General features: G+C 43.7%; 1 protein-coding gene across 1 annotated transcript in view; it reads right to left on the reverse strand.

Moving 5' to 3' along the window:
* Window positions 1-1,480: 1,480 nt before the first annotated feature.
* The window catches only part of LOC124594926 (putative leucine-rich repeat-containing protein DDB_G0290503), a 184,309-nt gene continuing 166,423 nt past the window's right edge, over window positions 1,481-19,366 (reverse strand). The window contains exons 8-10 of the mRNA XM_047133423.1: window positions 17,619-17,713; window positions 6,971-7,161; window positions 1,481-1,581 (exon numbers count right to left, since the gene is read on the reverse strand). Coding sequence (XP_046989379.1) covers window positions 1,481-1,581; window positions 6,971-7,161; window positions 17,619-17,713 — 387 coding nt within the window. The remainder of the gene's footprint in view (window positions 1,582-6,970; window positions 7,162-17,618; window positions 17,714-19,366) is intronic.

The following is a 19,366-nucleotide window of genomic DNA, read 5'->3' on the forward strand; positions in this document are numbered from 1 at the left end:
ATATTCCATGTTAGTTGAAGCAAATGAAACTTTGTATGTCTACTTATTTTATAAGTAGCAAAAGTCTTGAGAAATTCCTGTAACTAGCAACATACTTCATAGGAGAAGAGAAAGAGAGTTTGCAGCAGCCAGCTAACCATTGAGGAAGGTCCACCAAACCTCTCAGGTAAGTCATCTCATTCAAGGAGTGGAAGTTGGTATACCTACTTCAACACTTAAATCAACATCTGAACCATTAGAGAAGTTTAAACTGATAATTTTTAACTCTGTTAGGTTTCTCACAAAATAAGTCTTAAGAATACAATTTTCCCTAAGTTAGTTTTTCTGGTTAACATTTAAATTTGCCATTTCATAATAAATCAGAATGGTGTAAGTCATCATAAGGAAAGCTTTTCAATGGTAAGCTAAACTATAGCATTATTCACAAAGAACCTTTTGGGTAATTACTTTACCTGAGTTTCATTTGCTGGTACATCACAGCATATTAGGTTGCTGGCCAGTGCTCCTGTGTGGAATTGTGGAATATCTGTGACTGGGACAGGAAGTTCACTCTAGAGCATGTTACATGGTGTACGGTACACAGAGTATTGCATCAAATTCTAGTAAAAGCATTGTATCTATATATTTTGTGTGGTGTATTACTGGTATATTCCCCTCTACTATATGAGGGAATCTACCTACAATGGTAGCCCTGACTACAATGTACTCTGCAATAACTGCTAAATTTCATGCCAAGTCAGCTTCTTGCATGTTAACAATGCACCCATTGGACATGAAACTTGTTTCATCAGCTCTGCAACACGGCTCTAATGCTCCATTTTTGTGAGAATGTGTCATTGCTCAGTGTTCTCATTGTCTTCAACAGCAGACAATCTGGAAAACTGGCCAGGATGCTAGTGCAAATCTTGCTTCACACATCACAGTGAACACAGCACAGCAATAGCCATCTATGGAGCCATTATTAATGAACTTGCAGTCTGAATATACCCTGGCAAGTTTCAGTGATACTTTATGTTCAATGTTTGTGTGGATGGATATCATGGCAACTCCATCTTCAGCATCTACTGCAACATGATATCTTTGAATGAAAAACTGTTGTTCAACATTGAAGCCATATTTGGTGCTACAACCTCATTGTGGCTGTCATCAGCAGCTCTGGTTGTACCTTACTTTTCACCAACCACACTACATTTGTCGTCAGATTATACAACACATTGACAGTCTACACCTCAGCCTAAGATTCCAGCTTTCCATCTGAATCAAGTGACATTGTGGTTTGCAATGGCAGAGAGCATCTTTTCTGCATCAGGCATAGAGGATGGAAATTAAAAGTTGTTCATGCTGATCTGTCATCTTGCTGAATATGCTGAGCCAGTTACTAACATAGTCACCCCTTGTACCTACAACAAAGTACGATGCGCTGAAGGAAGATTTGCTACAACTTTTCACTCACACACAGAGTAATAACTGTGCAGAGTGCTCACTGATAAACAACTTGAAGGGTGGTGTCCCTCTCAATTGTGGCATCAACTACACACCCTGGTGGACCACACTTTGATGCTGGAGGTGACACTCTGGATGCTGTGGATCATGAAACTCCCAACTCAATTACAGCTAGCAATGACTATATGTGAGACAGAACCATTGTACAAGAATTTCTCCTTAGTGGACAGATTGCTTACAGTGATGCACCACAGGCAGCACATTATTGTAAGTGAATCCACTCCCACCATCCTGTCAACTGTCATGCTCCCCAAACAGATGTAATGCTGTCTGACTGCACATGAAGATGACATCCTGAATCCCCTCCTGAACACCAGATAGCAGAATGCACATGGTACCACTCTGCTACCAGATAATGCCACATCAGTTGAAACAGCCACCCCATGGCCACACCGCTATACTACCACTTGCAGTGTGACACCACCACTTGTAACTGTAATCATCCCTAATTTATCCCAAACAAAAAAATGCAGTAGGTGTGCTGGCTCACACAACAACATCAAGTCATCTCTTTCCCACAACAATGGCATCCACTGAAGGACATCTGTATATTCATGGCCAATCTTCAAACATGTACCTACCTATTTACAAAGATTCAGAACTATGCATATTGCCCCATCAGATACTCGAAGTGTTGGATTGCAGCTTCATGTAGCTTATGAGGCAGGAACCTGTGTGTATGGATCTGCACATCATGTCACACAACTCATGGATGCGTTATGCAGCCATTGAACATTCTACATTGCTGATGTTGTTGAGCCTTTGCTGGGGATCAATTTTTTCCACAGATTTTGTCTCTTCCCCAATCTTGACCAGGCTGCCTTATTCCATGAGAAACACATCAGTCTGTCCCAGGGCTTTTTCCCTGGCTTTGCCATTGTCCATGAACCAATGCTCATGCTGCCCATGGCCTACATCACTGCCAACACTGACCATTCTTCAATTATTGATAAGTGCATTGTGATGTTGGAAGTAGTTTCCACAGTCCCGTAAAGTCTCCTCACGCCCTGCAATGACTCATGACTCTTATGCTGCACCAGTGACAACTTGTGTCACCAGGTGCAAGAAAAGTCTCTCACACGTGCACATGAGTGTGAGCAACTCCACACCTTTCAGACACTGTGGCTACCTTGGACAGCCATCCCCCTGTCGTCTGGCCACTCCTCCCCTCTGTGGCCACAGACCTGCCACGATGAAACCTACATCACTTTCTACTATGTCCCTCTTGGTTCAGCAAATACACTCAAGTCTCTCAGATGACACACAGATAGGCTCTATCAGTGTGCTATCAGGAATGGTACAGTACACTGGCTTGATATGGGCCATGACATTTTTCAAATGCCCTACTACTTGCAGCTAAGGTGATGGTGAACAAATGTTGCACTCAAGTATTATTCTTCATGTGGAAAGTGCTTCCCATCTCCCATAAAGTTGTTCATTAAGAAAGACCATTCAATATGGCTCTATGGTGATGACAGGACTCTCAACTCCCACACAGTTCAGGACAGCTACCTCATGATGCCCAACATCCAAGACTTAATGAGTTTGGCTTTCAGGGGCTACTGTTATTGGAGTGATCATTTGCTGCAACAACTATTATGAAATCCCCATGCACCCAGACAGTGGCACCAAGTCTGCTGTTATTATGCCCTTTGGCCTATTCAGTTTACTTGTTGTCATCTACAGACTCAAGAATGCAGCTGAAATGTGGCAAAAATTTATTGACAAGTTGCTTCTCAGGCTCAGTTGCTATTATATCTACCTAGATGATAATATGTACCTAGCTGATAACTTAATTTTCTCTGCTGACTCTCAAAGCCATGAACTACAGTTTGAAGTCATTCTTGCTGTTCTCCATATCATGAAGGCGACCACTAGTGAAGAAAAACTGGAATTTCACAAGGTGACGATGACATTTCTCTGACATCTCTCAATGCTAACAGTATCAAACCAACACCAGATCATGATGAACTCAATCTCCAGCTGCCACCACCTCAAACTCATCGAGACCTTTGCTATTCCTTGGGTTATTTTCAGTGTCTACCACTGACACTTACCACACACTGCAGAGTTTCAAATACCTCTGATTAAAACTCTTGGGGGTGCGCACACACACACACACACACACACACACACACACACACACACACAAGTGAAATTGAAACTTGTCTGGACTACAGAGATGCAAACAGTGGACTGCTCCAAGAAGTGTCTTCCAATGGCTGTTTCCCTGGCACACCCTGTATTGGACACACAGCTTACCATCAGCATGGACATGAGTGATTCTGTCATGGGCTGTCCTCCAGCAAGAGGTGACAACTGAGACACAGCCCCTGTTCTCCTTCTCCAAGAAACTCACAGGCTTTCAATCAAAATGGTCTGCAGTTACCTGTGAGTTACTAGCAGTGTATGAGGGTGGGTGACCCTTCTGAGATGACACTGACCATAAGCAACTGGCAGACACCATATGTTACATATCAAATAATTGTCAATCCACAACAAAGTCACCATCTTAGTCTCACTGCCCAGTTCCCTTTGACATCCATCATCTGCATAGATTAGACAACATTGTCACTGATTACCTCACATATGTGCACACAATCTCCTTCACTCTGAATTACAGCAGACTGGCTGAGATATAATAGTGGATACCAACAACTTTTGCCTTATTCAATGACAATTCTTCTAATCTCAAAATAGGACACCGATTAGTTCCTGGTTCAGATTCCACCATCTTTTTCAAAGTATCCACCACAGGCTATAACTGCACCTCCCCACATTGATGCTACAGCCAATCTTCAATTGTCTCCTCAGCCTCACTCATCTGGGAGTTCTACCAACTACCTGACTAGGCACCAAGCACTTCATATGCCCAGGTGTCAGGTGTGACTGCTGTGCAATGACAGAGGCATGCCTCAAGTGTAAATGCAGTAAGGTGGGTTGCCACGCACAAATCCTCCTTTGCAGCTTCGACATATAGCGCATGCATTTACATTGTCTACACTTGGATCTCTTTTGACCCTATAACACAACCTGCTATTAGTTTGCATGTTATGCACAAAAATAAGTACAATATTTCCATTTAATAATACAAGAGCAAGTTTCTGCTAATGTTACACCTATGAAAGGAATTTAAAATGAAAATGATCATGTGTTAATGAAAGAGGTATCAGACTACTTTTCTTTATGGTAGCTTCTTCACAGTAGTTCCTTCACAGTAATTATGTAAAAAGTTGCAGCCTAATTAGCCAAAGTGGTACTAAGTATTTATATTATCCACCAAGAAAATTAACTCCTGTACAGAGCTTCTCTTGGTAATAAACCAGTTTTGCAAATAGGAAATGAAACAGCAGCACAAAACTAGCAACTATTACAAAAGTTGGTTGTCATGAGCAGTACAGATAAAAGCTTAAACTGTTCTGCTAATAAAAGGTCTCTTACTAACATATACAATCTGTATTCAAAGTAAGAAAGCTTAAATTCATTATACATTGTCACTACATAAATTGGACATAGGAGGTTTTACCACAAAGGTATTGGGGGGAGGGGGGGGGGGGGGGAGAATAAAGAAAAACCAGATAAATTATCATTAAATTTTTGTACTGATTGATATGATAACTACATTTTTTCAAAGGAAGAACATACTTCCTTGCATTAAGTAGGGAATAAGTGAAACATGGGTATCCTGAATCTGTTATAACTGAACAAGTTGTTGCCAGTTAAACTTTCAAGACCTTAAAAGCTGTTAAGGCTGTCGCTACACTTCATAAATACTTTATCTGTAATAATGATGATAAAACTGGCTCAAAATTTAGTTTGGGGCCCATGAAGTGTAACGCCTGTTTACTGGGTTACACACAAACACATGAATAAAACAACACACTTTTATGAACCTGTGACGCAGGTAATCATCAGTAGCCCTTTAAACTGCAATGGTCTTTAATCAGTTTTTATGATCACTGTTTCATTCAGTTACTTTTAGTGCTGAATTAATATTTTTTTGATAATGAAAGTGAAATAAATCAGTTTGTTCGTTTCTTAGTTTTCATTCTTTTGCAAAACATTAATCATTCAGCTATGAAAATTTATGTGGACTGTTTCAGTAAAAAACTAATTGAACACTCCAGAAATTTACTACTCGACAAATGTTATTGAGCTCTTTTGTTATAATAAATACTCTGGAAGTTCAATAAAATGAGACACTCAAATATATTGCATCACTAAGGAAAGGCCCCTGCTTAGATAAAATGAGCAAAGGTCAGGTCAGTGTTCTATAATTATTATTATTTTCATGCTTATTATTTGCACCTGAAGCAAATAACTGGTCTGTGCACTGAAAAGAATCTTCTTGGCATCAGAGTATTACAATTCAGAGCCATCCAATAAATGCCACCATCTGAGACATTATTCCCCAATCCTGCAGATTTACTCGACTTCTTCAACATACAAGATGTGAACAGATCAGTGCTGGCCACTTACTCTCTTTGTCGCTGACTCTCTTTGTTACATATGCACCATGTTTCAGTGATGTTTCCTATTAAGGATACATGGGTGAAACATCTTTAACACTTCATACAGTGTTGGGCACATATACGTATAAGGTTTGCAAAAACAACATATGCTTTACATTAATAGTAATACATGAAGTATAATTTCATCACATTCACATCACAATGCCACCAGTTACATTTAACACAAACGTATCATCATAGAAACATGTCTTTGAGTTACTTAAACTTTATGTAACAATGTGTACACATAAATGAAAATTACATATACATAAATACAAGAGAGCACATAATTTTTGAACAGTTCTTTACATAAATATTATTTACAAGCTGCTTTGCATGCTGTCCCAAAGCCATACGTCCATGAAAAATTCTGAGACCATGCCTATGACATATGGTGTAATGATACCATATGGCCGACACCATAAGGCTATCCTTACAATCACCCTGTACTGGGCCATTCCAGGTGTTGAAACAGGGTAGTCACACCTTAGATGTTGACTTAAGCAGCACATCTAAGATTCTCACCATCAACAGGATGAAACTATCTCATATCATCGCCACCTTAGATGACCCAACTGCTCTTCAAGACAGAGCATTGAGAACTCAACCCTATGAGGCTCATGACCCTCTGAGCCAGCGACTGTTACCGTTAGCATCCATGACTTTTGACTGGATGAAGTAGTGGTCAAACTGACTGACACAGAACCTTTGGTTGAAGCTAGTCATGTGGGTACAGACTCACAGTCTATGACGATTGCCACCTCACTTACCTCAACCTTCTGCCTACCAACAACTGTGGACTTTGCTGCTGTGTTCCCTGGGCTTTTTAAGAAATTGAGCTCACTATCACCATGCCAGCCAACTGTTCTCACTTCTCACTGCCCCCTGGCCAGACCAGCACTACTACAGCTACCACCGTCAATGGCAGATGCAAAATTGCCTCCAACCCCAAGTACCTGATCCTATGGCCAGACCCATAAAGTTCATGCCGTACCATCTGTACTCTGTATTCAGGAGACAGTCATTGTCAAGTACCAGCAGTGCTTGCTGCTCAATGAGATAAACTCTCAGCACACCCTCCAGTGCTCTGCACTCTAGTGAGGGACTGTGGGGATACCATGACAAATGGTGTCCCTGAGCAGCATTCCTGTACAGAAGGGAGAACTAAGAGCTGATATAGATCAGAGATTGAAAGTGGCAAAGGGAAAATCACTGACTAAGATCATTAATAACACTGAAAAGGAAAAGGAACATTCAACCCCAACACATCAGGAGTCAACGGACAGGATAGATAATCCAAACATCTATCTGCAGTTCAACCCTAACATGCCAAGTGAAATAAATTGCAACTCTAACATGTAGCAGGAGTTGCTGACTTCTGTCTCTGTTGCATAGAGGTATTCAAAATATGATTCAATACATCAAAACAATGCCACACCGGCAACAGACAGTGCAGCATGGCTTTCTGCTTTGCTCATAGATGAAGGCTTACAATGACACAGGCAGTTTTCGATTTTTTCTTCCAAAGGTAAGCAAACAAACCCATGTTCATAAGAGCCTTCTGGAATGTTTTCCCAAGAAACTGGACTGAAGCACAAAAGAAACTCTTTGCAGTAGATTATGCACAAGGTGGTGTCTTGCCATGGGCCACTGACATGGCAGAGAAATGTCACACCTACGAACTGTTTGGTACAGCATTCTTAGGCATACTCTGGTCCATCACAGTAGAAGAGAGTTTGAGTCATGAAGTGTTTAATCTGGTTCCATTCAGCTGTAAACACAGAGTCCTCAGAAAATACTTCAAGAAGTGTCTAAATAAAATCTGTTACTGGACATAGAAGTTCTAAACATTTTGAAAACTGACTACCGGCTAACATCCTTGAGAAACTAATCAACACTCCTGAGCACAATACAGAGAATTTCCTCTCAGTTCTCAATTCCACAGATCTTGTTTATGAAGAGAAACCTGTACAACCACAAAATGATAGTGTGCAGGCTGACCCCACATGAACTAATGCACAGCAAGGCAGGAATGCAGTAATGACCGACAGATTTGGCAGCCATATCCCCTTGCAACAATACCAGCAGGTAAACATTTGTAGCACAAAGGGGTAAAAATTCAAGTTAATATATACAATAACCAAGGACAGGATTACAAACAGACAGGATTTAATGGCCAGAGAGGATATAGCCAGCAAGCGTGCAATGTACTGCAGACTGGGGACAACTGGCAGGCGCAAAACACAACCGGGTGACAAAATATTCCATGGCCAACTGAGTATAATCAGTACAAACAAAATTACATTTCATATAATGGCCAGGGACAATGAAATTTTGAATCAAGGGCTGTGCACTATGTTAACTGGTTAGACAAGATGCACAATGTACACATAGTTGAGGCTATCCCTGAAGAGGTGGTCAGTGTTCAGGGTAATTTGGAAAACTTGAACCGTTATTGATAGTCCCTCATTTGATGACCAGTAATAGGGGATGAGCGTGGAACCAGTTAAAAAGCTGTTTTCTTAGATATAACAACTATAGTGATATCAAAGATGACCTTCATCAGGAAGATGTTACCAACTATGTACATGACAATGAAGACACAGTACAGACAGTAATAAGTGCACAAATACTTGGTTTAAGGTACCTGTAGTACTGAATACTGAAGCTAACTTGAATATAATTTCATAGGGTCTGTTAGACCAATTATGAAAATGAGGACACATACTGATGCTTCCAGTCCAAAACTGTAAACTCCTAACAGCTGTAGGAAGTAAGTCTAAAGATGTACAACAGCAGGCATGGATTCCTATTCAAATTGATTACTTATCTTTACAATACATTTATCTTGTGGTTGAAAGGCTGATAGTAAACTCCCTTATCAGCACGGGAACCTTTATCAGGTACCAAATACAAACTGCCGTCAGAAAGGGGAAATCTCATTTCGCTGTGAAAGACGAACAATATTCAGTAGACCTACTCAAATCAAAAGCCAGAGGAAGCAAACCAAAACACATTGCTGATATTTGAATACAATTCTTCTATCCCTCTGTCATGTTTGCAAACACACAGGAAATTGAGCAATCACATGAAGAGGAAATAGGCCCTGAGATCGTGTGTGTGAAAGCAAGTGAGTCAGTGTGTCTTACAGAAGAACAAAAGGAAGAGGTGCAGGAGCTTTTAATATACTATGCTTGTGGCATTGGTGAGGTCAACACCAGTATTGATCTGAGTATCATCTTTGAACTAAGCTAAACATTATCTTTGTGTAGTTCCGCCATCCAGTTCTTTGTAAGCCATACTTGTGTAAAGAGGTGAATAAATGAACTCCTGATAATAAGGTGTTGTTTGGTGTAATTGACCCGAACTACACCTCACTGGTGACCCCAAGTTGTAACGTCTTCCATTTTCACCGTTTTACTGTGTCTGCGGCTTCCGCGTCAGTTATTTTCATGTGTATTACATCAACACAACATTCGAACAATGGCTTCAGCCCAATGCCTAATGCTGGATTTTGTGATCAACATACATCATATTGCGAGCAATGTACACCCTCCAGGACTGTACACAATGACTCTCACTTGACGATTACACCGATTTCGCTGGACGTTTTCGTGCCTGCAAGAATAAGTGAGGTTAGGAGTGTGCATGACTCCGGCTATAAGATGCCTTTGTTCCCACAGCATGTGCCCTCCCTCATTGATGGTGCAGTTACCCCTTACGGATATCTGTGCAGTGTGGGATCAATGCCGATTTCTGCAAATGCTTCGTTGGATAACCTACCACCACCAGGACAATGGTTTGCCACTCCGCAATCCGTACAGTACCACTCGGATTCCTTCCATGTGGCAGGAACTGCTTTGTTCACAGGTCAACTGCCTCAGCATCCAACCATTGCCACGCCTGCCTCGGTTCAGCATCAGCACATGCCTACCTCAGCCTGCAACAGGAACAATAGCTTGTTATCTGTGCCTGACCTCCATTTCTGTCCTACTGCTACGCCTCAGTGTTTTGTGCCATGACATTCACCTTATCCGCACACCATTTTGAGTGAAGTGAATATGAACAGTGAACATTCACACATTCCACCTGACGTTTGACATCATTTTCCTCACTGTGCTCCTGGACAGCCCGCACCTCCGCAACCTCCCTGCAACACAGGTGGTTCTGACTCTGATCGTATGTCGAGTTTTCCATGGACTGGCACGCATTTTCAAACTTTGAACTTTTTCCCACCTGTAGCCCCTGCAGCGGCTTCAGTCGAGCTTCTGCTACCGTTCTCAGCACATCTCGGTCTTCCACAACTTGTCAATCCGAACACACCCGCAACATGTCGAACTTCTGCAACCGCAATTGACACATTAATGCGTCGGCCTTCTGCATCTCATCGGATCACGCTCAACCACATCGCATCACCTTCACGCTGCCACCTGACCAGCCGTTAACACCACATACCCTGGAGACACACTCTCCTGGAATACTGCGACAACAGCAGCTTGCTTCAGGCAGTGCCCCGATGAATTCAATTAAACATGTTCTTCCGAACGTTCTACAATGCTTACCAATGATGCCGCCGTTCAATCCCGACAGGCCAACAACCTGGTTCAAAATTGTGGACGAAGTATTCGACTATTTCAAACTCGACGAATCAATCAGATTTCTGTGCCTTATCACCCACCTGCATGACCAGGAGTACTTGATTGCTAACCTGGTCGACGCCCTGGACTCAGCTACCCGGTACACTCTAGCCAAAAAGACAGTTCTACGTCGGCTTGCGCACTCAACTGAGACAGCAATACGGCAAGTGCTTCACATCAAGCAACTAGGCAATGACAAACCTTCACAACTCTGGAGACAGCTACGGGCCCTGGTCAGCGATGATCTACTCTCTGACTCAGCTCTCCTCGCCATCTGGTCAGATGAACTACCTCCTCACATTCACATTGCTCTGATTCAGAGGTCCCCCGAACCTGTCGAGCAACGAATGACAATTGCTGACAAACTACATGATGCATCACTGATCTATTTCTCCAGCCACTGCCTACCTGGCAAGTCTCAGGTTCAGACTCCTCGTCCCGTGGCCCGACGTGGCCAGGGCCACACTGTACCGACTGTTCTGCTCTCTCCGGGACACAGTAAACAAACAGCTGGGACGTCAACAGCTCTGCCCTCGGTCACTCCCCCTCCTGCAACCAAACCAGCTGTGTCCACCGAACATCAACCACCGCCTCTGGCAACGAACTTTCCACAGGAAATGCAATTGCACTACCCATACTGTTACTTCCACACACGGTTTGGTGAGACGGCACAGAACTGCAGACCACCCTGCTGCTTCCCAAACGCCAATCGCAGGTAGGTCCAGGTGCCACCTCCTGCGCACAACATGACAGGCACCTCCCAGTGCTCCATTCTGTCCGGGAACAATTGGATAATTATGGATGACTTTATATTAAAGACAGTTTGTCGGGATACTTTTTCCTAGTGGATACATGCGCCGATGTTTCGCTGCTGCCTATGTCCTTAGTGTCGTTGAACATCCGCCTTCATCATACGTCACTGCAAGCTGTGAATTCAACTAAACTACAATGCTTGGGTTCAACATCCCACGTTGTCTCACTCTCCGCAAACTGCAAACTCGAGTGGACTTTTTTAGTGTGCAATGTTGAGGAACCTATACTAGGGGGTTGGGGTTGTTTGGAGAAGGAGACCAGACAGCGAGGTCATCGGTCTCATTGGATTAGAGAAGGATGGGGAAGGAAGTCGGCTGTGCCCTTTCAAAGGAACCATCCCGGCATTTGCCTGGAGCGATTTAGGGAAATCACGGAAAACCTAAATCAGGAAGGCCATATGTGGGATTGACCATCATCCTCCTGAATGTGAGTCCGAACCTATACTAGGCATTGACTTCTTTCGACACCACAAACTTTCACCGGACCTAGTGCAAAATGCTGTGTTTCATCACCTGTCCAAAACTCACTTCCCCTATGCTCCGTCGAGCAAACCCCCCCCCTCCCCCCCGTGACACATCGGTATGGGCTCATCTCATCCGTACATGCTCGTCTCTGTCAACGACATTACAAAAAAAAATGCACAAGTGCCTTGTTGATCTTAAAAACGTCGCTCACCTATGCAATGAAAACTTTGAGCTCTCCCTCCAGCTCCACGAAATTCAGCTCCAGCTCTCGGACGCAGCAAAGGAATTACAGACCCACTGCAGCAAGGACAAAGCAAGGTCAGTAAGTGCGCCAAATCTGCTTGTAGATCCAGCAATGAAGCCTCCATGTGCTTACCTCCCACTACCCCTCACAACTGTGCTATCTACCATAACATGTACTGACAGTTCCACAGGACCATACCCCCCTAACATGGCAGCATTTGACACTCAGCCGGACACGAGTGTGCATGCGCAACCAGCGTCACGTGTTCCTGAACTGACAGCTCCTACTCCTCCCCTCGCAGACAGCACCTCAAACTATGCAACTTCAGCTCCTGCGTGGTGCCATTCGACCACCACTGACAACACAAACAGTGCACTCACACCTAGATCTTCGCCCGCAACCATGCTGCCACAGGCTGTGCCCTTGGACAATGGACTCACTAACACTTCACGAGCTCTACCAAGCTCACCCGACCATGGTGCCACTGCTTCGGGCTGGCAGCCATCTTGTGACATTGACTCCTGGGACACTTCGCTGCCTCGGCTCCCGTCGGATCCACCGAGTGGCTCTGAACACCACAACCTCGCCTCGCCTGCCCTGCCCGCCACACATTGTAAACAAACCACCTCCCGTGCCGCTGGCAACATTTCCGTCGTCACCAACAGCACAGTTCACAAGCTTCGCCTCATGCCAGGCCCTCCGATCTCCAGTAAACCATGTCGACTTTGTCCCGAGCGCATCTCCAACCTTAAAAAGCAGATTTATGAACTTCTAAGCTCCGGCGTCATCGAACCCTTTGCCAGTAGCTGGTTTACGCCCATTCATATGACACCCAAGAAAGATGGGTCCTGGAACATGTGTGGAGACTACCGTCGACTAAACGCACGAACAATTATGGACACCTACCCCATACCCAATATTGCCGACTTTGTCCCGAGCGCATCTCCGACCTTAAAAAGCAGATTTCTGAACTTCTAAGCTCCGGCATCATCGAACCCTCTGCCAGTAGCTGGTTTACGCCCATTCATATGACACCCAAGAAAGATGGTGCAACCACATCCTCTGTCATTGATTGCAAACTGGATTACCACCAGATCCCCATGGCTCCTGAAGACATCGAGAAGACAGCAATCACCACCCCAATCAGGTTATTTCAGTTTCGATTCATGCCCTTTGGTCCTAAAAATGCAACCCAGACCTGGCAACACTATATCAACGAGGTGCTATTCGAACCAAAATTCTGCTTTGCATATCTTGATGACATTCTTGTGTTCAGCTCCTCTGTCGAGGACAACATTCGTCATGTGCAAACTGCTATGAACACTCTCGCGGCAGCAGGCATCCAGACCAACCAGGACAAATTGCAGCTACATCAACCTGCTGTCACTTTTCTTGGTTTTCGGGTCTCTGCCGATGGCATTTCTGTGGATGGTTAATTATTACCGTCGTCATCTACCTTGGGCTGCGGAGATTCAGGCTCGACTGAATGATGCCTTGGCGGACACCAAGACTTCTGGATCTCGGCCCATTCCATGGACCCCTGCTATGACTGCCTCTTTCACTGCCCTCAAAAATCTTCTTGCTGAGGCACATCTTCATCCCAATGTGCAGCTTTTCATCACCACAGGCACGAGTAATACTGCAATCAGAGCTGTCGTTAGCCAGACAGTCAACGGCCAAACTTCGCCTCTGCAGTCCTTCTCACGCAAGCTCACCAATGCACAATGGAAATATTCCGCGTTTGACAGGGAGTTGCTCATGGTCTACAAAGTGATCAAGCATTTTAAGACTGACATTGAGGGACACCCTTTCTATGTTTTAAAAGACCACAAACCCCTGCCTGCGGCCATTCCAAACCTGTCAGCTGACCCGCCTCCTCGCCGCTTCAGATGCATGGACTTCATATCTCAGTTCACCACCAATGTCAGACACATAAAGGGTGCTGATAATATAGTTGCTGATTTCCTTTCACGTGTCGACGCCGTTCATTCACTGCTAGACCTCTCTGAACTGCCTAACCTCCAACTCGCCGACGAGGATACACAAAACCCGATTTCAGACTCTACCTCTTCACTATACTTCATCCGCATCACCATCCCTGGCATTTCTGGTGAGATCTGGTGCAACGACAGTACGGGCACATTATGCCCCTTCATCCCAACCATGCTCCATCAAGCTGTCTTCAACACACTGCATAATTTAGCACACCCCGGTGTTCGTGCATCCGCCTGCCTCGTAGCACAGCACTTTGTGTGGAGAAATGTCAACAAGGACTGCCCGCAATGGGCACACTCCTGCGTCATGTGCCAACGCTGGAAAGTACACAAGCACACCTTAAGGGGCTCCAGAAAGGTTCAAAATCATGAAAAGTTCAATTTTTACTTTTTTGCATTTTATGAATCTGCAGACTATTACCTTTTAATAGATATATAATTTATTCAATTCCGAAGACTACAACTATTTTTAAATTTTTTTTGAAATGTGTTCTACATGGGTGTGACCCACTGTGGCGCTGTTAAACTGCTGTCAAATGTTGTTATTATTAACGTCCGTGTTCATCAGGTACATTTTAGTGATTTGAGATAAAGTATGTGTTGTGGCTAACCTGTGATGGTTCAATATATATCGCTGGTGTGATTGTCGATTGTTTCATGTTTATTTACTCTGTCGTTATCTCGAAAATATTCGTAATTAATTCTGTTACTTGAGTCACTGTTTTGTTGAAGTATAATAATGAGTAAAAGTAAAGTTATTAGAAATCCTCTGAAGGCTTTTAAGAAAAGGAGAAATGTTGGAAAGCCAAAGGTATGTCCTATTACTGTAAACAATAAAGACGATAACCAAGTGAGTGAACCTAACCTCTCAAGTACACCTGCCCATAGCAGTCAAAGTGGGAAAGAAAATACTTCACAGAAGAAGCTTGGTTCAATGAGTGAAAACTATGAATGTTTTATGGGCGAATCGGATGTGAATGAAATATTTGATATGTCAGTTCTCAAAGGAATTTTTTCAAACTGTGTAAGATGTATTCATTGTAGTGAAGTTGGTCTGGAATTCTCCATAATAAAGCACGTAGGACTTGCTAGTGAAATACAACTGAAATGTGATAAGTGTTCATACATGACCATCTTTTGGAACAGTGTTGCAGTAACTGCAATTGAAGAAAATGGTAGCAAAATCTACGAACACGACATTAAATTTGTTTATTCCTTGCGTTCAGTTGGTAAGGGTGCTACTGCAGGTGCAATTTTCTGTGACATCATGAATCTTCCAAATCCCCCAACCAAGTTTACGACCTATAATAAATTAATAAGGTCTAAAGTAGAAGATGTCTGTATAGAATCTATGAAGAACGCTGTGGAAGAGGCAGTAATGGAAAATAATGGTAACAGAGATTTGACTGCAGTGTTCGATGGTACCTGGCATAAACGGGGACACACACCTCTTCATGGTGTAGTATCTGCCACCAGTATGTATACAGGGAAAGTTTTAGATGTAGCAGTAATATCAAAGTATTGTAGATGTCCACAAAAATATAAAGGTACATATGAAAATAATTGCAAAGCTAACTATAGTGGCAGTAGTGGAGGAATGGAAGTGGCTGGTGTTGCCAGTATATTCCAGCGTTCTGAGGCATTTGATAAAGTGCGATATGTTAATTACCTTGGTGACGGTGATTCTAAAAGTTTCAAACATGTTCAAGGACTGAAGCCCTATGGTGATGATGTTGTAGTGCAGAAATTTGAGTGTATTGGACACGTACAGAAGCGAATGGGAACAAGACTTCGGCGACTGAAAGCTTCGTACAAAAAACAAAAACTCAGTTATGGTAAAGGGTTGGATGGGAAGGGAAGGTTAACTGACAGTGTAATTGACAAAATACAGAACTATTATAGAATGGCTATTAGGCAAAATACACAAAGTGTCGACGAAATGAAGAAAGCTGTTTGGGCTCTTTTTTTTCATACTTCTTCAACCGATGAAAATCCCCAACATAGCTTGTGTCCCAAAGAAGAAGACAGTTGGTGTAAATATAACAAAGGATTGCTAACTGGTGAAGTGTACACTCATAAGCATAGTCTGCCTCATGCAATAATGGAGGTGATAAAACCTATTTTCACGGAAAAACTCAAAACCCCAATGAAAGTGTAAATAGTGTTATATGGTCGAGAATCCCCAAGACTGTATTTGTTGGAATAGAAACACTTCACTTTGGTGTGTATGATGCTGTTGCGACTTTCAATGATGGCAACATTGTAAGTTGCAAGGTATTTAGAAATATGGGAATGAAGATAGGTTCTAACACGGTACGAGCGATGCTTACTTTAGCCGAGGAACGCCTTCGGGCTGCAGACAGGGCTGTAAAGAGTCTAGAAATACAAGCAAGAGTAAACAGGAGGAGGAACAAGAGGAAGCTGGAGGAGGAGTTTGCAGAGGATGAAGATAATCCATCCTATGGACCTGGAATGCACTAAAAAGTTAATCCAATCTTTGTCGCTCGATTCCCAAAACTTTTATTTTCTCATACTAATTACATGTTTTCTAAGGATCTTCCAAACATATTTGTTTCAAACTTTCAGTAAATGTTACACAGTACCTTCTGCATAATTTAACACAGCCTTTTTCCAAAAAACTATATATTTTTGAATATATAAATAAAAAATTGCAAAAAAATGTTGTGAATTTTCATTACAATTGAAAAAAAATCATCTTTAATAACTGAACTAAAATCTCTGTGTTAAGTTGTAGCCCATATTCCAATAAATAATCTGTAGAAAGTTCAACTTCCTACCTCAAATACTTTGTGAGGAAAGACGTAATTTATAAGCGTTATTTTAACATTGTAACATTGCAAGTATAGGGCGTTCCAGAGCCCCTTAAGGCCCCCCCCCCCCCCCCCCCCCCACCTCGGCGCCTTTTCCATCCCATCTGGGCGTTTCCAGCATATTCATATTGACATTGTTGGCCCTCTCCCCCCCTCTAAAGGCTTTTGATATGTTCTCTCGTCTATTGACCAAACAACTCGCTGGGTCAAGGCTGTCCCCCTCCACCACACTATCATGGCAGAAACTGTTGCTCGAGCTTTCATCGAGTCATGGGTATCACGTTTCGGATGTCCAGCTATCATCACAACTGACAAGGGCATACAATTTGAGTCGGCCCTGTTCAACGAGATTTGTAACATTTGTGGCATCTGGCGCATCCATACAACAGCATATCACCCGCAAAGTTAGGCTAGTTGAGCGCTGGCACCACACTTTCAAGGTGGCTCTTTGATGCCATGACTCTCTATGGATGGAGGCCCTTCCTCTTGTGCTACTCGGTATTCATGCGATCTATAAGGAAGACCTCAAAGGCACAATAGCCGAGTTCATATATGGCCAGAACATTGTTCTCCCTGGCAAACTTGTGAGCCCTTCTGCTTGTCTCCCTCAGTATGACTTACCTTCCTTCGTGGACCATGTCATATGCCACTTCATCAACTTCCACATCCCTCCGCCCACCAGCCATTTCTGCCCTAAGGTTCACGTCCCAAAATCTCTGAACAATGAAAAGTACATCATGCTCCTAGATGACACTGTCCATGCTCCCCTACAACCTCCATATACTGAGCCGTACCAAGTTCTCTGGCGCTCAGCCAACACCTATGACATTCAGCTAAAAGATTCAGCTGTTACAGTCTCTCTCAACAGACTTAAGCCTGCTCATGTTGAGCCTGCTTCTACCCCCCTTCAGGCCACGACCACGTCTCTCACTGTCATGGCCCACGACGCTCCGACCACTCCCTCCACGTCGGACTTACACACTCGGTCGAGTGACTTCCAGCTCCAATCGTCGAGCTCTTCTCCGACCTCGTCCTCTACTCCAGCCTCACACACTCCGTTTAGTGATCACTGATCACATGCTCCCCACGTTGGCGGCGAGGGCGTGATTATAGGTAAGCTCAACGTGGGGAGCATGTGATCAGTGATCACTCAACGGAGTGCGTGAGGCCGGAGTAGAGGACGAGGTCGGAGAAGAGCTCGACGATTGGAGCTGGAAGTCACTCGACCGAGTGTGTAAGTCTGACGTGGAGGGAGCGGTCGGAGCGTCGTGGGCCACGACAGTGAGAGACGTGGTTGTGGCCTGAAGGGGGGTAGAAGCAGGCTCAACATGAGCAGGCTTAAGTCTGTTGAGAGAGACTGTGACAGGTGAATGGCTGGCTCTGAGCACTATGCGACTTAACTTCTGAGGTCATCAGTCGCCTGACAGCTGAATCTCTTAGCTGAATGTCATAGGTGTTGGCTGAGCGCCGGAGAACTCGGTACGGCCCGGTATATGGAGCTTGTAGGGGAGCATGGACAGTGTCATCTAGGAGCATGATGTACTTACAATTGTTCAGAGATTTTGGGACGTGAACCTTAGGGCAGGAATGTCTGACGGGCGGAGGGATGTGGAAGTTGATGAAGTGGGATCTGACATGGTCCACGAAGGAAGGTAAGTCAGACTGAGGGAGACAAGCAGAAGGGCTTACAAGTTTGCCAGGGAGAACAATGTTCTGGCCATATATGAACTTGGCTATTGTGCCTTTGAGGTCTTCCTTATAGATCGCATGAATGCCGAGTAGCACAAGAGGAAGGGCCTCCATCCATAGAGAGTCATGGCATCAAAGAGCTGCCTTGAAAGTGTGGTGCCAGCGCTCAACTAACCTAACTTTGTGGGTGATATGCTGTGGTATGGATGCGCCAGATGCCACAAATGTTACAAATCTCGTTGAACAGGGCCGACTCAAATTGTATGCCCTTGTCAGTTGTGATGATAGCTGGACATCTGAAACGCGATACCCATGACTTGATGAAAGCTCGAGCAACAGTTTCTGCCGTGATATTGGGGAGGGAGACAGCCTCGACCCAGCGAGTTGTTTGGTTGATAGACGAGAGAACATATCGAAAGCCGTTAGAGAGGGGGAGAGGGCCAACGATGTCCTTTTGAATGACTTGGCTTAGAAAATTCAGTTTTTGTATGGCATCAACGGACTATAGACTTTAGTGTGTGACATAAATTTACACTTGATACAGCCACCTGTTCTTAAGCAAAATGGTTTTTAACAGTCAGACAGACAGACAGTCAGCTGGATAACAAAGTGATTCTATAAGGTTTCTGTTTTCACTAACTGAGTTATGGAACCCTAAAAAAAAGATTGAAATTTTGTGG

Source organism: Schistocerca americana, chromosome 1, assembly GCF_021461395.2.
Source record: "Schistocerca americana isolate TAMUIC-IGC-003095 chromosome 1, iqSchAmer2.1, whole genome shotgun sequence".
Taxonomy (NCBI): Eukaryota; Metazoa; Arthropoda; class Insecta; order Orthoptera; family Acrididae; genus Schistocerca; species Schistocerca americana.